The sequence below is a fragment of the Lontra canadensis genome, unplaced genomic scaffold (genome assembly GCF_010015895.1).
Source record: "Lontra canadensis isolate GAN:19392208 unplaced genomic scaffold, GSC_riverotter_1.0 scaffold13, whole genome shotgun sequence".
Taxonomy (NCBI): Eukaryota; Metazoa; Chordata; class Mammalia; order Carnivora; family Mustelidae; genus Lontra; species Lontra canadensis.
Window position 1 is genome coordinate 21,046,484 of NW_022631007.1, and position 19,459 is coordinate 21,065,942.

At 37.1% G+C, this 19,459-nt stretch overlaps 1 protein-coding gene across 1 annotated transcript; it reads left to right on the top strand.

Moving 5' to 3' along the window:
• The first annotated feature begins 1,521 nt into the window (after nucleotides 1–1,521).
• TNFAIP6 (TNF alpha induced protein 6) lies at nucleotides 1,522–17,174 on the top strand. Its single transcript, XM_032857756.1, has 6 exons — nucleotides 1,522–1,696; nucleotides 5,878–6,015; nucleotides 7,931–8,092; nucleotides 11,504–11,732; nucleotides 14,403–14,443; nucleotides 16,932–17,174. Exons 1-6 carry the CDS (start codon nucleotides 1,603–1,605, stop codon nucleotides 17,099–17,101), a joined length of 834 nt encoding a protein of 277 aa, XP_032713647.1. The 5' UTR covers nucleotides 1,522–1,602; the 3' UTR covers nucleotides 17,102–17,174.
• Nucleotides 17,175–19,459: the final 2,285 nt, after the last annotated feature.

Genomic DNA, 19,459 nt, shown 5'->3' on the forward strand with positions numbered 1-19,459 from the left:
AGAATGGGGAAGCCATGATGGTTTTGCAGCAGCCTTGCTCAAGTTCGGTTATATTTACTTCCTAAACCACAAACTTAAAATACTCATATAATTCTACTTTCCAGAGCAATATCATGGTTTGCTCCTTCCAACTATCTATTCACCCTGTTTCTCTCTGACCACGTCTGTGTTCTACACAGTCACACCCACGTGGTCTAGACTATGTCCTCTTTTGCACCAAACTAATGCTCTCTAATCCTGTCAGTATGCTGGGATATAATTCCCTTATTTCTCTGTTGCTGTGGGGCCAAAATAGAGATTTCGAACCCTAATAATTTCATGCATACCTCAATGAGCATCCAGGGAATTTTGTACCCTCAGACTACATCCCCACAATTGCTCTTTCCAGGAGAGATGAGAACAAGCCTTCAGTGTCCAGTGTCAAGATGCCTTGGGGATTCTAGGCTAACTTCAGACAGGGCGAGTCCAGAAAGCTGGCATTTTCAAAGGATTCAGTATCACTGGAGGGACTGAGAAAGCATGAGAGAAATGAATATGAGAGCAAATAGAAAGCAATTTGGCAGCAAGAGTAGAAAAACTAAAGAGCAAAGAATGGCGTCTAAGAAAGAGAGGCAAACGTTGCCCAAGATGGCTGTCAATCAACAGGAAATGCCACTGGCATCAGAGCAGGGGGGCTATCACTAAGACCCAGGGACCCTACACAAAAGGAGTGGAAAGTCTGGGCTATTTTAAGGCATGGTGACTTCACTACTAATAATGATTACCTTTAGTTTTGATCATCTTCAAAGTTAGAGTGGTTTGGAGAAACCTAGGGCCATATTCTTATCAACTCTGACTAGCTACCCATCCATCTTTCTCCTCCAACTTCAAGAATTTGTGGTGCCCCAAAGCTGCTGGAATGTCCTAAAGCTCTGAAATGGAGCTCCTTTTCTGGAAGCTGATGTATTTACCTGCTGACCACAATAAACCAAAGACTGCAACAGATCCAACCCCAGGCCAAACACAGACAGAAGGCAAAGATATCCTACATCACCAGATACAGTTTAGGGTTCGCCAAACTACACACGCCTTTGTTTTAAATTTTCTATACAAGCTTGGCAATGTTTGGGGAAAATTACAGTAACATTACCAGCATTAAGTTCAAGATTAGTGTTTAAGCCTAAACCCCACACTCCATAATTGATTTCCTGCAAATAATACACTCAGGATTTTTCTTAAAACCCCTACTGAAGTTTTTTATTTTTGTTTTAATCATTGCTGAATCTACACCAAGTTACACAAACTTCCTAATAGAGAAATGTCTGTGACAGACAGAATTAATAAACCACTTTCCGAGTAGATGAATTTTAAAATGTAGATGATGATTCTATATCCTTAGTTTGAGTTGCCAATGCAAATGAGTCAGAGGATTTGCTTCAGACACTGAGTTAATTGTGTAACTCTACAGTGAAAAATGCCATTGGAGAATACTTGCTGACCTCACAGTCCAAAAAAACCATTTAAAAGATGTGGAAACCAGATGTTTCAGTCACATTTCAGCCTCTGCTCTGAGAACTTACCCTGAGCAGCCCTAACAGGCTATTACGTCTCTACAGCTGAGATATGATCATCTTAACTTACTTATTTGTCCTGCTGTGGGAAGAGGTTCACGGATGGGGATACAAGAATGGAATTTTTCATAACTCCATATGGCTTGGTAAGAAACTTCACTCATGAGTTGCTTCTTGGGAACGTTACTTCTTTGAATTGATGGAGAAGTGAATTGAAGCAGGAAAGTTTTTTGTTCTGTTTTAAGGCTGATGTTTTCAAAGAAAATGTTGAGGAAAAACAGCTATTGGAATGCATGTGCCTTTAAAAAAACAACTGTTCTTGCCTTCTAAAATAAAAAAAAATGTTTTTTTTATAAAGCGAACTATTCAGTAGAAAATGGAAGTTAATATTTATATTCCATATGAGAAAATATATTTTCAAAGCAGATGCCATGGTATTTGGTAGGGAAGGTTTAGCAAAATAAAAACACTGTATTTTATTTCTATTTCGATGTGTTTGCATTCAGATTTTGTAGCAGGTAATTATAACAGAAATGTAAAAGATAAGTTGGAATATACAATGATTTTATAATCATTTGCCTGTGTACTCTGACCTGTAATGTATATCTTGCTTTTTCCAAACATCTTTTGACCAGTTTGATGCAAAGCCAGCTTATAATACAAGACAAATGAAAAAACCTTGTATTTCTGAGTGGAGTCTCACCACTTTGACTCCTTTTGTTTGAGAGCTATCCATATAAATACTTCTCTACCCCTTTTGTTAGAACAGGAAAGTTTCTTTTGCTGTTTTCTTTTGTTAAATGTAAAGAATGACGTACGCTTAACCTGAATATAAACAATAGACCAAAAAAGACCAAATAGGGAAAACCCAAAATACCCTGTATAGTACTCTAAACAATGTTTTCTCGTGACACAAATTAATATTGCTTTATGTTCATGATTGTGTTTGATAGTGAAAAAATGTTTAATTACTCAAGAAGAAAACTGACAAATTCTTGTATAAAATAAAGAAATACAGAGAAAGCAAAATTAACCTAGATCTTTTTCTAATGCTTGGTAAGCAGCACATGGTTGTGGAATATTTTCCCTTTCAGCGTGTTTCTCTCTGGTAATAACTGCAGCCATGCGGATTTCATTAAAAAGCTCGATTTGCAATGCACAGCCTTGCCCCCTCTTTTTTCAGGTTGAGCCAGTGAACTAGTTTCATGCAGAACAGGGCAATCCATTTGGCCAAAACTGCGTCTGGGACTTTCTTGAGGAGTGAACAAGGCTCTTTGTTTATTTTCCTTGCACATCGGCAACCTTAGAAAATATACACACTTTTGTTAGAAATGGAAAAAACTGCCATAAAGCTAGTAAGAGTTAAATCCATATACATAAACCTTGAAGCACTGTCAAACTCTTTAATGATCAAGCCATTTGGCACTGTTGTTGTTGTTTTTTTTTAAGTGATGCTGTATATTATAAAAATGTGAACATAGACAATAGAAGTTCTGTCCTAGAGGTAGAGAGAAGCACACCCAAATGTTAATAGTATGCTGCAAATCTGAGGCTCGGGGTAATTGCACATTGCTTCAATCTGGGACAAATTATTGACCAGTCAGCCTAACACAAATTGTTTACAGTTGGTTAGGTCAATATGGTATTAAAAACTATTTAGAGAAGGAAGAGAGCCAGATAGGAAGGCAGGAATCTGTTAGCAGCTATCACAAACAAGGCGCTTCAAACTTGGTCTCAGTTCCACTAGTAGTAAAATGAGAAGGTCAAAGTATGGGACCTCTAAGTTTCATTTTTAACTCTGGTAACTTCCAGGTCCAGTTCCAGACCCCAACAGTAATTACTATTCCTCAAATAGTAATTTTTGTAATATAAAGATAAGACACATCAACTAATTTAAATAGATGATGAAAATCAAAACTGCACAGATAAGCGATTGTTTTCAGCCATTGTATTGAATCTAAAAAAGAAGGACATGTGACACTATCATGAGCTCCTACTAGGATCCAGAAGTTATGCTTCTGGGTTTTAATGATTTATTTATTCCCAGAATAGCCAACATTATTCCCGTCTTGAAATAGAAGAAGACACTGAGGTGTAGGCAGTAATTTGTACAAGGTTACACAACTCATCCAGTGAAGAACCAGGAGGAGAGACTGGAGCCAACATGCTACTGTTGTCCCATGCTAACAGAAAAAAAAGTAGTGGTTAAATACTCAGTTTTAATGAATGACTAGGGACTCTAAAAATGAATAAATTATTATTCCTTCTGAAAGGTAAAACTTTTAAAATTAGGTACAAAGGACCATCTTCGTAATTTAAAATTCTGAATTGAGCAATGCTTTCAAATAAATGTGTGCTTAAAATTGTCAAATAGGGGGGCGCCTGGGTGGCTCAGTGGGTTAAAGCCTCTGCCTTCGGCTCAGGTCATGATCCCAGGGTCCTGGGATCGAGCCCCGCATCGGGCTCTCTGCTCATCAGAGAGCCTGCTTCCACCTCTCTCTCTGCCTGCCTCTCTGCCTACTTGTGATCTCTGTCTGTCAAATAAATAAGTAAAATCTTTAAAAAAAAAAAAAAATTGTCAAATAGGTACCAGAGTTCTCAACCACTCATAAGGCAAAATAATAGGAAGTTTGTCACTCTTTCAGGAAAAATGTAGAATATTAACATTATTTAATGAATTTTAAATGATAGCATAGACTTTTCTACCATTTAAGTTACCAACCATCTCATTACTAGATGAGTTCTAGCTACCAAAAATTTAAGAAAAATTACTGGGAGGAAAACTTAAAATTATTTTTCAAAAACTGCTCTGTTAATTAATTTTTTCTCTATGAATGTCATATTTTGATTAGGGAGTGAAAGACAAGGAAATCTTAGTTTGAGAAACATTTGCACACATTAAAATAATTCCTACTAATAAAGATCTTGTAGTCTGTATTGTCAGGGAATAGGTACAATTTTAAACATATTTGGTAATCTCTAATATGATCCATAAGTAAATTCAACATGTCTCCCTTCTCTACTAAAAGCCTTAGTACTCTTATACTGCAAAATAAAAGTACTTCCATTGCCCACTAGTGTCTGAGTTGCCCTGAGAAGTGGACTTGACCCACAGCACTTAGCAGACCTCATGGTATGTTCTCAAAATAAACAAATTGGAAACCAGCGGAACTTTAGTTGATGAGGTTTTACCAATATGAAGGACACTTGGGCAGTAGGCGACTTTCAAACAGGAAGATAACGTTGATGTTCCTTGTGTTCCCTGACCTATGAGCATCAGATTGACTAAGGTCTTCAGCGCATAAGTGATGGGATGTTACCATATAACGTATAAGAACAGGATCCCTTGCAGTCCAGAGAAACAGGGCAGGTGGCAAGCAGCATCTCTTATTCAGCTGTGGGGGTGTCAGCTTTAGCCTGGGGAGGAGAGGGAGCACTACTACTGGATTCACGTCTTGCTGAATGCCAAGGAATATGTGGTCTCATTGGAAATGATCTTAATGGTAGCTGATTGTACAGGTTAGGGTACAAAGACTTGACAATAATCTGAAGGTCTACACAGAACAATGAGAGCTAATGTTATGATTATTGTCCTAGAAAAATTGTCGCATTGTTTCTATGGCAAAATGCACTCCAAACTCAAAACAATTTAAACAGTGATCTACTGGAAGACAATTTGCTTATGACTTACTCCCTAAAATATGCTGGGAACAACATGCTGGTAGTTCGGTGTACCCAATTTTTTCTCGACTGTGTTTGAATCTTTTTTTCCCCCCTTAATGCAGTCTTTATTTTCTTTGGATTCTTTAAACCTTTCCTCAGTTTTTGATTGTTTACTAAATTCTCAATCACACTGCATTAGTCATTTGCCTCAAACGGATATTTTAGATTATTTTTCTCCATCATTGTGAGCCTGCATAATGGATCAATTTTCATTGGTTTCTTTTGCCTTCATTTTCATTCCCTCCCCCCATTGTTTACCTTTCCAAGTTTTTATTTGATTTAAAAGAAAGCCAAAAAAAAGTCAAAACTTTGTCACTTTTTGATAGTGCGGAAATACAAAGTTGCCTTACAGGTTTCTTTCAGGCCATCAGTTCAGGACACATAATTTAGCCTCAAGTTTCTCCTATGTCCCCTAAAATTCCCCTCATTCATATTTTTTTTCAAAGCTTTCTAACAATGAAAACTTAGCCACCCTAGGTCACTGACCCGGGAAACTCCTTGGCAGGAACAATAGCTGATGCAATCTTCTAGATGAGGCCACAAAATTTCCCTTGTTCCACAAGAAGGAATCACAGCATACTTACAACATTGTGTGAATTCACAGAACAAGCAGCAGGTGTGTACCACAGAGAAGCGCGGGCTGGCAAGTACAAGCTCACCTACGCAGAAGCCAAGGCAGTGTGCGAATATGAAGGCGGCCAACTCGCCACCTACAAGCAAGTAGAGGCAGCCAGAAAAATTGGTAACTAATTTGACGATGATTTTTCTTCTTTTTCACCTTTGGGGGAAAAAAAAAAAAAAACCCTCCACCTTTTCTATATCCCCTTCATAAGATTTCTCTCTCAATCCTTCCAATGCTTCTCTAAGCCCCTATGACATGTCTACTCTCTGGCTTCTCCATCTTCTCTGCCTAGAGCCAGTGGAAAGGTCTTAGTGCTAGCAACTTATTTGGGGTCACAACCCACTGTGAGCTACTATAATAGAAGTAAAAAAACAAAGACATTGCTATCTCAACATCATTTCAATTCCTCATTAATTTTAATGCCACTTCTATTCATTTTTCATACTGTTCTATCTTTTCTTAACTTCTGAGTATGGGTTTCCTCAGCTGTTAAATGTTATTATGTTGAGTTTTATAAAGAAATTTTCTTTGTAGAAGAAATACTGAATTTAGTGGCTTTTTTTCAAAATATGTTTTTTTAAAGATTTATTTATTTATTTGAGAGAGAGAGAGAGAATGTGCACATGCTCGAGTGCCCCTGTGCAGGGGAGGTGAGGGAGGGGCAGAAGAGGGAGAGGGAGGGAGAGGGAGAGAGAGTATTCCAAGAAGGCTCCACTCTGAGCACAGAGACCCAGGCAGGTCACCATCTCACAACCCTGAGATCACAACCCCAACTGAAACCAAGAGTCAGACACTTAACCAACGGTGCCACCCAGGTACCCCTGTTTCTCAATTTCTTTAAGTTAAATGGGAGAATGCATTCGTACTTTAGGATCAAAAGGAAGATAAGCAGCTTGTAAGATGGTAGGAAAAAGAAACTGAGATCATGTCAGGAGACCTGGTGCAAACAAAGTGATTCACTAGTGCTAGTGCCTTTTTTTTTTTTTAAGATTTTATTTATTTGACAGACAGAGATCACAAGTAGGCAGAGAGGCAGGCAGAGAGAGGAGGAAGCAGGCTCCCTGCTGAGCAGACAGCCCGATGCAGGTCTCCATCCCAGGACCCTGAGATCATGACCTGAGCTTTAACCACTGAGCCACCCAGGCGCCCGTGCTAGTGCCTTCTTAAAAAAAAAAAAAAAAAGCACCACGACTATCTCTCATGGTGGTTTTACAGGAGAATCCAAAAGCCACCCCCATTCAGAACTCTCTTCTCCATTGAAGAAACCCCTTTGTTGATTAAAAAAAAAAAAAAAAAGACAATAGCAAAGCTTATGTTACCATTAAATATTACTCAGGATAAAAATAAAACTGTTCTCTAAAAATCCCTAAAGTCTGCCCGGCACATTGCTCAGTCTAGACCCACAGGGCTGTGCATGACGCAGTACCTGGAACCATGGGTACAAAGACCAGGGCCATTACTGGCTGTCCTGGACCTTCAGTAAAACCGCTCTTGGACGGCAGTGTCAAATACTTAGGATCTGAAGCTGGGCAAGGAACACAGGGCTGAGGCTTTGTTCAAAATTTATGAATATGTTTATCCCTATTCAAATTTCTTAAAATATTAGCAAATTTTAATTGATCCTGAAATAGAAACTACTTAAATTATCATTTGAAAAAAAATTGTTTTCCAGGATCAATGGTAATTTCAGAAATTATTTCATGGCACTCAATAGGTCATTTGTGAAAAGAAGCCAGCTGTGAACTTGGATTTTTCATATTCGTGGTATTATTATTTCCAGTCCAACTGCCTCTTTTTTTTCAAGTAGGACGGCATTTTCTAGTAAAAGTCGGATGTTACATTTTATATGTATTCAAACTTTATTTTTTAAGAATAGCATTTTTCAAAAAAATGAAAAGAAGAGAAAAGAAAATGGTTTCTCTCCTTGTACTTACCTGGCTTTGGGCAGTTGAGAAGGGGCTACTTTTGTTAAGAGGACCTTCACTCAGCTGAGGGGGTTTACCAGTTAGCCCATAATCCTTTCCTTCTCTTGCAGGATTTCATGTCTGTGCTGCTGGGTGGATGGCCAAGGGCAGAGTTGGATACCCCATTGTGAAACCAGGGCCCAACTGTGGATTTGGAAAAACTGGGATTATTGATTACGGAGTCCGTCTTAATAGGAGTGAAAGATGGGATGCCTATTGCTACAACCCACAAGGTTTGTTACAAATAATAATTTTATACTTTGCCAAAACAGTTACATGTTACTAAGAGGTTACTAAATATAAATAGCTCCTTCTCCCAGAGATAAATCAACTTGGTGATGATAATTCTTAATAACAACAACCATTCACGGAACCGTTACGCTGGGCCAGACCCTGCCTGCTGCTCCTCTTCCACGCTGTCCGTATTCATGATGAGTCTGCAAGAAGCTATTGTTATACCCATTTTAGAAATCAGGACATTGAAAGTCGAAGAGCTTAATAACTTACCAAAATCAAACATCCAATAGTCAGCAGGCAGGCAGGATCTCGGATTCAGATCTTTTCTATGCCACATCTTTTTCTATTCCCGACCACAAAGGCAAAAAAAAAAAAAAAAAAAAAAAAAGTGGGTTATAGACTTGTCACAGTTAATTAGCTAAAACAACAAAGTGATACTACCAAATGTTAACTGTTCAAAATTTCCCCTTTGATAGAATGGGGGAAGAAAGAGACAAAAGAAACTCTTCCCCTGATATTCTTGTGCATAAATTCTTAAACTTCCAAACTGAGCAACTCTCACTCTGTGGTTTGTTTTCACAATTACATGCTGGATATTCTAGTTAGTTATTTTTATATAGTATATTTTTATTCGTATTTTCCCATGGTTGATTGTAGCTAGGAAAACTTTAAAGAGAAAATTAATTCAACATAACTACTATAAAGAGCTATTTTTTGTTCATGTTTTTAGAAAAAAAATAGATTGTTCTTTTTTGGATGGATTTCCCCCAGCATGATACTACGAAGAATTATAATATGTTCCCAAGTCTGCCTAATGTTTATGATCACAAGCATCCTCAGGTGTTCTGTTTCAATCTGCCTTATAAGAAAGTCCCTATAGTGAAGATACAGTGAGTTATAGTGAAGTTCTAGCATGTTACTATGGAATTTATTATTCAATGATATTAATCATTGGAGAATAGTTTCTCATGTTTGTAACTAAGCTTTATCTCAAAATAATGTGTATTGTACATAGAAAAGAATTTTGCCTAGAGCCATCATGTATTCCCACTTAAGACAAAAATATGAATAAATATGTGTAGTGCATTTATATAGGGCTATAATTTTCAAATCATTTTCACATACTTAAACCTTATGTTATATTTAATTCTATATTTAGTTATTGTTAATAGTTCGTATATCTTCTTTTCTTCCCTCTTCCTCTCTTCCTTTTTCATCGGTATATTTACACAAGCAACTTTCTTTTGACTCTAAAGAGACACTTCTATTTCCAAGTATGTTCTCTGATTCTTCCTTTGCTTGATAAGGTTTAGGATCTCTGAGCATCTATTCAATCATTTCCATAGGGGAAATTTATCTCTAGGGGAGATAAAGAAGTGCTAGTAGAGAGGTTCTTACAGTATTTCCTTGCCTTTTTATAAGGATGCCACCTTAACTTAAAAATTTTTATAAATTGCTTTTGTCTTTCATCGAGGCAGAATCCTTTTTACTCTGGGAATATTTGTACAGAATCTTGGGAGACTTCTTCTTACTCTGCTCTCAGCTTACTTTTGGATTCAGTGACATGCTGATTTTTTAGGATGTGGTGAACCTGAAGGGGACTGGGGACCACCTGAACTAGTACTGGCAGAGGAACAGTTCAATGAAAAATAATTGTAATGAAGAAATCATAATGGTATCATAAAAATAAACCAATGACTATCAATTGCTCAATAAAATATAGAGCTGAATAGCTAAATAGAAATTGAATAGCTAAATCAAATTGTTCAATATTTGAACTGTTTCCTAATCTAATGGTATAAACAACAAAGATAGGATGGCATAGGACAGAGCAAATCACTCCAAAAACTGGCATTGCACATGCTATGTACACATACAAACTGTCACGTAGTATTGAATAAGACAATAAGAACAGCTTACATTTTACATAACACCCTGAAGTTATCTTCCATGTTACTATCCTTAGAATAATGTTGTGAAGTAGGTAATAGGAGAGGCATGGTTATATTTACTTTACCAGGGAAGAAAATGAAGTATTGAGTGGTACAGAGATCAGACTAGATTCCTTGACCTTCTTTTGTCACTTTCCCTAAGATCCTGTTTGGCCCTGGGGGAGATAAGCTTCCTTACCTTCTGTGATATTAAGAATTCTAACATTTTTTTTTTTTTAAAGGCTCTTTTCCAAAGGATAATATTCTTGGAAAAAGCCTCTGATTGATACAATGAAAAATGTCTTGGAATGCTACCCACAGTCACCACCACCACCATTCACATTATTTTTGAGTTTCCAGATGGTAGATGCTTATTTGATCCAAAATCAAAATTAACCAGGAGTTTTCCATACCTTTCGTTCCAGGTCACCCAGTAAAATCATGGGTTCTGGCAGAGGTTGTTTGATTGTTCTCATTCCAGGTTATAAGGCATGGCAGAAATCTGTAAAATAATAAATGACTTGAAAAAACAAACAAGAATATCTCTGTCAAATCCTCAAATATTAGGATTAAGGTGTTAGTTTAAAGCCAGTGAAAGGAGTATAAAATGATAATAAATTATTCCTTTTAACTGGACTAGAGTGACCTTCAAGGTCTCTTGTGACTCTGAAATTCTATAAGGATTTTCCAAACAGAATTTATTGGACTCATTATTCTTTTTTTTTTTAAGATTTTATTTATTTATTTGACAGACAGAGATCACAAGTAGGCAGAGAAGCAGGCAGAGAGAGGAGGAAGCAGGCTCCCCACTGAGCAGAGAGCCCCATGCGGGGCTTGATCCCAGGACCCTGGGATCACAACCCGAGCTGAAAGCAGAGGCCTTAACCCACTGAGCCACCCAGGCACCCCTGGACTCATTATTCTAAAAAGTCCCTGAAGACACAGTGTTGATACCACAGGACAAAATTGCAGCCATCTTGATTGGGCTGTTGGTAACGGCGTATACATATTCATCAAAATACATGAACATATACATCTGAGACTTGTACATTCTTTAAAAAAAAAATATTTTATTTTTAAGTAATCTCTGCAGCCAACATGGGGCTTGAACCCACAACCCCAAGATCAAGAGTTGCACGCTCCCCGAGCCAGCCTGAGGCTTGTGCTTCTAAGCTGAAAAGATAAAATACAAAAAAAGTACAAGAGCACAATTAACTAAATTGCTATTTTTTCTTGTCATTTTTCTTTTCATTTCATACAAATTCAGTGTATATTCCTTTGAAAGAATTTACCAATGAATAATGGAAAAATATTCATTTATTCTTTAGCTGTAAGTATATATATTTAATATTTTATTAAAAGTAATAAATAGGCACTAGGAAGTGCATATCATTTTAAAATACGGATAATATTTTTTCTAATGCTTTCCTTCCTTTTTTGTTTTTTTTGTTTGTTTATTTGTTTTATCCATTTTAGCAAAGGAGTGTGGTGGTGTCTTTACAGATCCAAAGAGAATTTTTAAATCTCCAGGCTTCCCAAATGAGTACGATGATAACCAGATCTGTTACTGGCACATTAGACTCAAGTATGGTCAGCGTATTCACCTGAGCTTTTTGGACTTTGACCTTGAAGATGACCCAGCTTGCTTGGCTGACTATGTTGAAATATATGACAGTTACGATGATGTCCATGGTTTTGTGGGAAGGTACGTGTTTCCCCATATAAAGAGTTAAAAATACCTTCAATATCTTGTTTGATGTTTCTTTAATTTTCTTCAGTGTTCCCCACAGTTATTGATTCTCTAGTATTTTTACTCCCTGGCAATACCATATCCTTTTTTAGCAAAGATTTTTCTTTTTCTTTTTTTTTTTTTTTTAAGATTTTATTTATTTGACAGAGAGAGATCACAAGTAGAGAGAGAGAGAGGAGGAAGCAGGCTCCCTGCCTAGCAGAGAGCCCGATGTGGGACTCGATCCGAGGACCCTGAGATCATGACCTGAGCTAAAGGCAGAGGCTTAACCCACTGAGCCACCCAGGCAACCCCAAAGATTTTTCTTAGTATGTGAAGCCAGTCAGCTGCTACATGTTCTTATAATTAAAATAGTGACAGCTGCCTTTTGATTACTATTAAGTTGTAAGAATTAAATAGTCTATTTAAAAATTTAAATAGTCTATTCAGGGCTGGGGGTGCCTGGGTGGCTCAGTGGGTTAAAACCTCTGCCTGTGGCTTGGGTCATGATCTGAGGATCCTGGGATCGAGCCCCACATCAGGCTCTCTGCTCAGCGGGGAGCCTGTTTCCTCCTCTCTCTCTCTGCCTGCCTCTCTGCCTACTTGTGATCTCTCTGTGTCAAATAAATAAATAAAATCTTTAAAATAATAATAATAAAAAAAAAAGACTTCAGGGTGCCTGGTTGGCTCAGTCAGAAGAGTGTGTGACTCTTGATCTTGGGGTCGTAAGTTCAAGCCCCATGTGGGGTATAGAAATTACTTAAATAAATAAAACTTTTCAAACAAATAAAAAAAAATAAAAAGACCTGAGTATTTCATTAACAATGAGAGGAAGAGGACACATGTGAATTGAGAAATTTGTTGGAGGGTTTTAAGTATTCTAATTTCTATCAACCTCCTAAAAATAATTATAAATTCTTAATTATTATCTACCTTCTGTGTACAAAGTATTGTGCTAAGCATTATGAATATAAGAATTAAGCAAAGTATAGGAGTGCCTGGGTGGCTCAGTGGGTTAAAGCCTCTGTCTTCGGCTCAAGTCATGATCCCGGGGTCCTGAGATCAAGCCCCACATCAGGCTCTCTGCTCAGTGGTGAGCCTGCTTCCCCCTCTCTCTCTGCCTGCTTCTCTGCCTACTTATGATCTCTCTCTGTCAAATAAATAAATAAAATCTAAAAAAAAAAAAAAGGAAGGAAAGAATTAAGCAAAGTATAGCCCCTTCTCTCACAAAATTTACCTAAACGTACAGTGGAAATTTTCTTTAAAATAGCTTTCTTTGACATAAAAAACAAGTGCTCCTTTCCTCAATATTTCTCCCTTGGGTTTTCAACATCCTGGGACACAACATTCTGTGTTGTCATTCTGAATCTTCAATATAGTTTAAACTTTGAATGTCTCACAAAATATTACAAATCAAAGCGTATATAATTATGTGTTTTATTTATTTAGCCCCCCACTTAATAACGTGTATCTGAGACTATCCAGTATCAACAGACTATCAGTTATCAATTTTCCATTATCCATGACAGTAATTTAATAAAAGAAAATGGTAATGATTAAAATTATTAAAATAATTAAAAATGACAGACTCAGTAGTTTGTTGTGACTTTGAAATGTGTAACTTAAACACCAAGAAAAAGAAACGCATTTCTTGCATACACGAGTAACAACTTTTGGAGGGAAATTGGTTTTGTTTTGTTTTATTCTGCTTTTTAGCTGACAGACTACTGCTATAGATGAAGCAGGGTTGGAGAAATTAAGAGCAAAACATTTGTTGAAAGAACGGACATCCTACCTTGAGAGTCAAGATGATATTTTCATTCTAAACCTAGTTTCACAAATCAATTACAGCCCTAGATAAAATCATATACTGTTTTTTTAAAAGGTTTTCCATAGACTAATTTGTCACTTATCGGATTTTTATGATAAATTCTTTCCTTTTAGGTAATGTACAAAGAAGCTCCTTTCAAGTCGATTCAGATAAAAACCAGTCCCTCTGGGGTGCCTGGGTGGCTCAGTGGGTTAGGCCTCTGCCTTCGGCTCTGGTAATGATCCCGGGGTCCTGGGATCGAGCCCCACATCGAGCTCTCTACTCAGCAGGGAACCTGCTTCCCCCTCTCTCTCTGCCTGCCTCTCTGCCTACTTGTGATCTCTGTCTGTCAAATAAATAAATAAAATCTTTAAAAAAAAAAACAACAGTCCCTCTTGTAAGGTCCAACATAATTTTCCACATTCAAATCAGTCTACTCTAGAATTCAAATTAGTAATACCATCAGCCATACACATATTCCTCTTTAACCATGAAGAAACTTCATAGGATTAATCAGAATCAAATTTAAAATTTTTCCAGAGAGATTAAAATTGTCTACTACACAAATAATTTTGCAAGTACACACAGTAGAAATGCCACATGTCCTTTTTTAAGAATCTCGGTTATATTCTCAGGTTATTTGAAACAACAAACTTTGTTTTAATCCTTCTTCTCCCTTACAAATTCAAGTTAAAAAAAAAATAAAAAGTTTTAAATAATAGGAAAACGAGACATTACTTAGGAAAAATAAAGCACTTTAATTACAGGTTAGAGCCACTTAATAACCGTGTAATATTCTTCTGTGTGACTTCTCTTTTTTAAAAATTTCCTTTCAGATACTGTGGAGATGAACTTCCAGAAGACATCGTTAGCACAGGTAATGGCTCTAAATTGAGACATAGGACTATGATTTGTTTTTCCATAGTGTCACTGAAAGTGAAGAACCCAGTAGTCATTACTATTAACTTTTTAAAGTTAAGAGAACCATTGGGTCAGATGTAGCTTACCAGTTTGCAAAACGAAGTGTTTATACTTAGGACTTAACGCCAACCCCTTACACCAAAAATGCGTAGACTCATAAGATGAAGGAATGCAGTCTGAGATGGTCTTGAGTCTGCAAATCCCTGAATTTTGCTATGGGTTATGACGTCCATAAAATGTGGAAATAAAAGACCAGTTTTTTATCAATAAAGGATTGAAAGGTATTTTCAAAAGTATTAAAGTTGTTAAAAATATCTTCGGTCACTGAAAAAATGTTACATCACACTTAACTGTATTTTTATCTTTGGACAGCATTCCCCACAGTGTTGTAAAGAGCAGCTCTATGAAATATTTTTAATAGGTGTTGCATGAGAAAAGAACATTAAGGCCAAGGGAACTGGGGAAACATTGGTTTAAACTATGTTAAACAGGTCTCTTTATTGGAAGATGTCAGAGAGCTTTTAATATGCTAATTATGCATAGTAAATCTCAAAAGGCTAGCTATGGTTGGCAAAGTGTTCCAAATCTTTTTAACTCCTACCAATTACTTTTGTGACTTTGTCCCATGCAATGTACCTCAAGCAATGAGCTTGTAGTCATATATATCTATATCCAGAAGAAATGCCACTGCCATTGCTCCATACTGCTATTTTCTGGCTAAGAACCTTCACTTTCTTTGTTGTTTTCTTTTTATTTCCATCCTTAGCACTAGTAGTTGGCATTCTGACTTGCTCTTTTTTTCCTCCAAGTCATAAAGTTATCACAGTGTTTCTGCAACTAAAAACAACAAAATAACACAGAATTGTAATTTCTAAGTAGTCCTTAAGCTCAGATACTACCAGCTAAATTACTCCTAAACCCTAGCCTGAAGGCACGAAATTCTCATGAAATTCTCATTTATGCGTCAATATTACAAGAAATAAAACTTCTTATTCAATCCTTGAATGATTAATGCTTAAAAATTATTCATTCATTCTCTGTTACAATCTCCCTGGTAAGGGCAGCCCATTAAACTGTTTACCTCATTCTTTTCTTGAGAACGTATTTTATGTTAACAGAAAGTTAAAAGTAGATAGGAGCCATCCATAGGAGTTAGTTGGGGGATAAGAATCCAATTTAAAAAAAAAAAAAGAAAGAAAGAAACAGAGAATCAAAGCCTGAAACTTCACATTTTTTTCTTGTTTTGTCTAAAACAGAAAAAACTTAACTGCTAGCATAATCAAAACAGTGTTGTTTTTTTAACACTACTGCAAGAAAAAAAAAAAACCCACACCGTTTATCATTCAAAGAGAAACAAATCAACACACAGAAGAGAACACAATTAAACAAACAGCCAAAGATTTAGCAAAAAAGCAAGAGGAGGAAATTGATATCAAGAAATAGAAAAAGATTTAAAATACATTTGAAGTATAATCTTACCAGTCAAGTTTAATGCTGTTAACATTTTGGTCTAGTTTTCGTCTTAAATATGTGCTTACTCACCCCAGGATATTTATATTAAAAACAAGACCAGAAAATGAATGAACTAAAAACTACCCAGAAACTATACCACTTTAATAAATGGTATATAAAGTAAGAATATAACCACCCCATCTCTGCCCACCCAAGAAGGGCATTGGATGATTGTGTAGTGATTATCCTTCCAGGTGTTTCCCTGTATTTTATAAACATGGTATACACAGATATCATGGATATATTTCCAAGTCAGCATACAGTATGTAGATCATTCAAATTTGTTGTTGTTTTTTTTTAAGATTTCATTTATTTATTTGACACAGAGAGAGAGAGAGAGATAACAAGTAGGCAGAGAGGCAGGCAGAGAAAGGAGGAAGCAGGCTTCCTGCTGAGCAGAGAGCCCTATGCGGGCCCAATCCCAGGACCCCGAGACCATGACCAGAGCCGAAGGCAGAGGCTCAACCCACTGAGCCACCCAGGCGCCCCTCAAATTCGTTCTAACGACTGCCTACTAGGTCCCTGTATGGATGTACCATAATTTATCATGTACGAATATTTAACATCCTAAAGATGATTGTTTCTGATTTTCTTTTCTTGTACTATTCAACATTTCACTGGAGAATTTTTTTTTTAATATTTTATTTATTTATTTGACAGAGAGAGATATAGCCAGAGAGGGGACACAAGCAGGGGAGGGAGAAAGGGAGAAGCAGGATCCCCGCCAAGCGGGGAGCTCCATGCGGAGCTCCATCCCAGGACCCTGGGATCATGACCTGAGCCAAAGGCAGTCGCTTAACCGACTGGCCCACCCACGTGTCCCTGGTTCATGAATTTTTATATTCTCCTCTAAGAATGATGAGTCTCTGGACTGCCAGCCAAATCAAAGCAGAGTAACATCTTTGTTCTTTTGCACTCCCCCTCCTCCCCAGGAAATGTCATGACCTTGAAGTTTCTCAGCGATGCTTCAGTGACTGCGGGAGGTTTCCAAATCAAGTACGTTGCAGTGGATCCGCTATCCAAACCCAGTCAAGGAAAAAACACAAGTACTACTTCTACCGGAAATAAAAACTTCTTAGCTGGACGATTTAGCCATTTATAAAACAACAAAAAAGGACACTCACTGTTTACATTTGTATCTTTTGGAACCCCTCTGATCTCACTTTTATATTATTATTAATAGCATTTATTTATTTTCTAAATGTGAAAAGCAATCCCTGATAATTTTGGGAAAATTGGAAAATATAGAAAACTTTAAATGAGAAAATAAAATCTCTCATAATCCCACTGCATAAAAATAACAAACATTAACATTTATATATTTTTCTTTTAGTTATTTTTCAATTTGTGGTATATGTATATATGTATCTATATGTATTTGTACTTGAAATTTTGGAATCCGGCTCCATGTACAGTTTTATATCTGAGTTTTTTAACTTTGAATTTTATGGCTTAAGCATTTTCTGGATCATTAAGTATTCTGCAAAAACATAATTTTGAACAGCTGTAAAATATTCCATGGTATAATTCTTCCATACTTTATTTAAGCCTGTCTCTACTGTGGGAATTTAAAGTTGCTTTCAAAAATATTGCTGCAATAAATGTCCTTGAACGTACATATTTGTACAGCTCTCTAATTATTGGGGATAGGGTCCTTGAAGTAGAATTACTGGCTCAGATATTAATTAAAATGGAATTTTCTTAGGGCCCCTGGCTGGCACAGTCAGAAGAACATGCAACTCTTCATCTTGGCATGATGAGTTTAAGCACCACGTTTTGGGGGGGGGACGGAGTTTACTTAAAAAAATAATAAAATACGGGCGCCTGGGTGGCTCAGTGGTTAAAGCCTCTGCCTTCGGCTCAGGTCATGATCTCAGGGTCCTGGGATCGAGTCCCGCATCGGGCTCTCTGCTCAGCAGGGAGCCTGCCTCCTCCTCCTGTCTCTCTCTGCCTGCCTCTGCCTACTTGTGATCTGTCAAATAAATTAAAAAATAATAATAATAATAATAATAAAATAGGGGCGCCTGGGTGGCTCAGTGGGTTAAGCCTCTGCCTTCGGCTCAGGTCATGATCTCAGGGTCCTGGGATCGAGCCCCAAATCGGGCTTTCTGCTCAGCAGGATGCCTGCTTCCCCCTCTCTCTCTGCCTGCTTCTCTGCCTATGAGTGATCTCTGTCTGTCAAATAAATAAATAAAATCTTTAAAAAATAATAATAATACAATAAATAGTACAGCTTTTAAAAAATAAAATTTTCTCTTTTATGGGCAAAAGCAACATCTCATTATGGTTTGAATTTCTAGTGAGATTGATGGTCGGTTTATATATTTTTGATCAGTTTTATTTCTTTTGTGAATTATTTTTTCATGTCTTTCACCCATTTTTTACTTATATAATCTTTTATTGACTTATAAGAAGTCAGTATATATCAGATATATAATTTCATGTCTGTCATATATATGTTATAATTTCATGTGAAGTTTGATTTTTATGATTTTTATTAAAAGCTAAATTTTATTTACAGTCATACCTACTGACCTTGCTTCAGTCCCCTGTATTTACATTTAGAATGCATAGTCCCAAGACAACTTGATATGTTTATTCATTAACTTTTTTTTCCTTATTGTTTTATGGCTTTGCTTTCATAGAAGGAAGAAGTCATAGTTGCTACCTTTTATATGAGGGGTAATGGTTACTATCCAGTTAAATTTAAAAAAAAATGTTTGTGCCTGGCACTGTTCTGGACACTTAGGAAACAGTCAAGAACCAAATGAACAAAAATCCCCAGGCTTGGGGAGTTTATGTTCTGGGGCAAGGAGAGAAACAATAATAAACCATTATAAATTAGTACACTATGTGTTAGAAATAGAGACTTCCTTATTAAATTACTAATGCAGGGGCACCTGGGTGGCTCAGTGGGTTGGAGCCTCTGCCTTCTGCTCAAGTCATGATCCCAGAGTGCTGGGGTCAAGCCCCGAATCGGGCTCTCTGCTCGGCGGGGAGCCTGCTTCCCTCTCTCTCTCTCTCTCTCTGCCTGCCTCTCTGCCTACTTGTGATCTGTCTGTCAAATAAATAAATAAATAAATAAATAAAATTGCTAATGGAATGAGTATAGATTAAAAAAAAAAGGCTAAGAACTGAGACCTGGAAGAGGAAGATTAGCAGAGAAGACTGAGAAGGAGCAAAGGATAAATTAGAAGGAATATCCCTTGGGGTCCTAGAAGCCTAATGGAAAACCTATCAAGGAGGAGAAAGTGATCAACTATTAAATGCTGCCAGCAGATCTACAAAGATGAGTGCTAAGAAAAACCACTGGCTTCAGCAACAGGAAGATTGTTGGTGACCTTAAGGAGCAGTCTTTGGGGGGTGGAGGCAAAGGCCCACCAGAGTGTTCCTGTAGAGCGAAGTAGAGGAGATCACTGGAGACAGTGAGTCTGGCAGTCAAGGAAATGGAGCCATCAGG

Bases quoted from the DNA above. Each gene is read 5' to 3' on its own strand.
- TNFAIP6 (XM_032857756.1), top strand. From the start codon at position 1,603: ATGATCATCTTAACTTACTTATTTGTCCTGCTGTGGGAAGAGGTTCAC. The intron at 8,093-11,503 runs GTTTGTTACAAA...TATCCATTTTAG, and splicing joins CTATTGCTACAACCCACAAG to CAAAGGAGTGTGGTGGTGTC. The intron at 11,733-14,402 runs GTACGTGTTTCC...ATTTCCTTTCAG, and splicing joins GTCCATGGTTTTGTGGGAAG to ATACTGTGGAGATGAACTTC.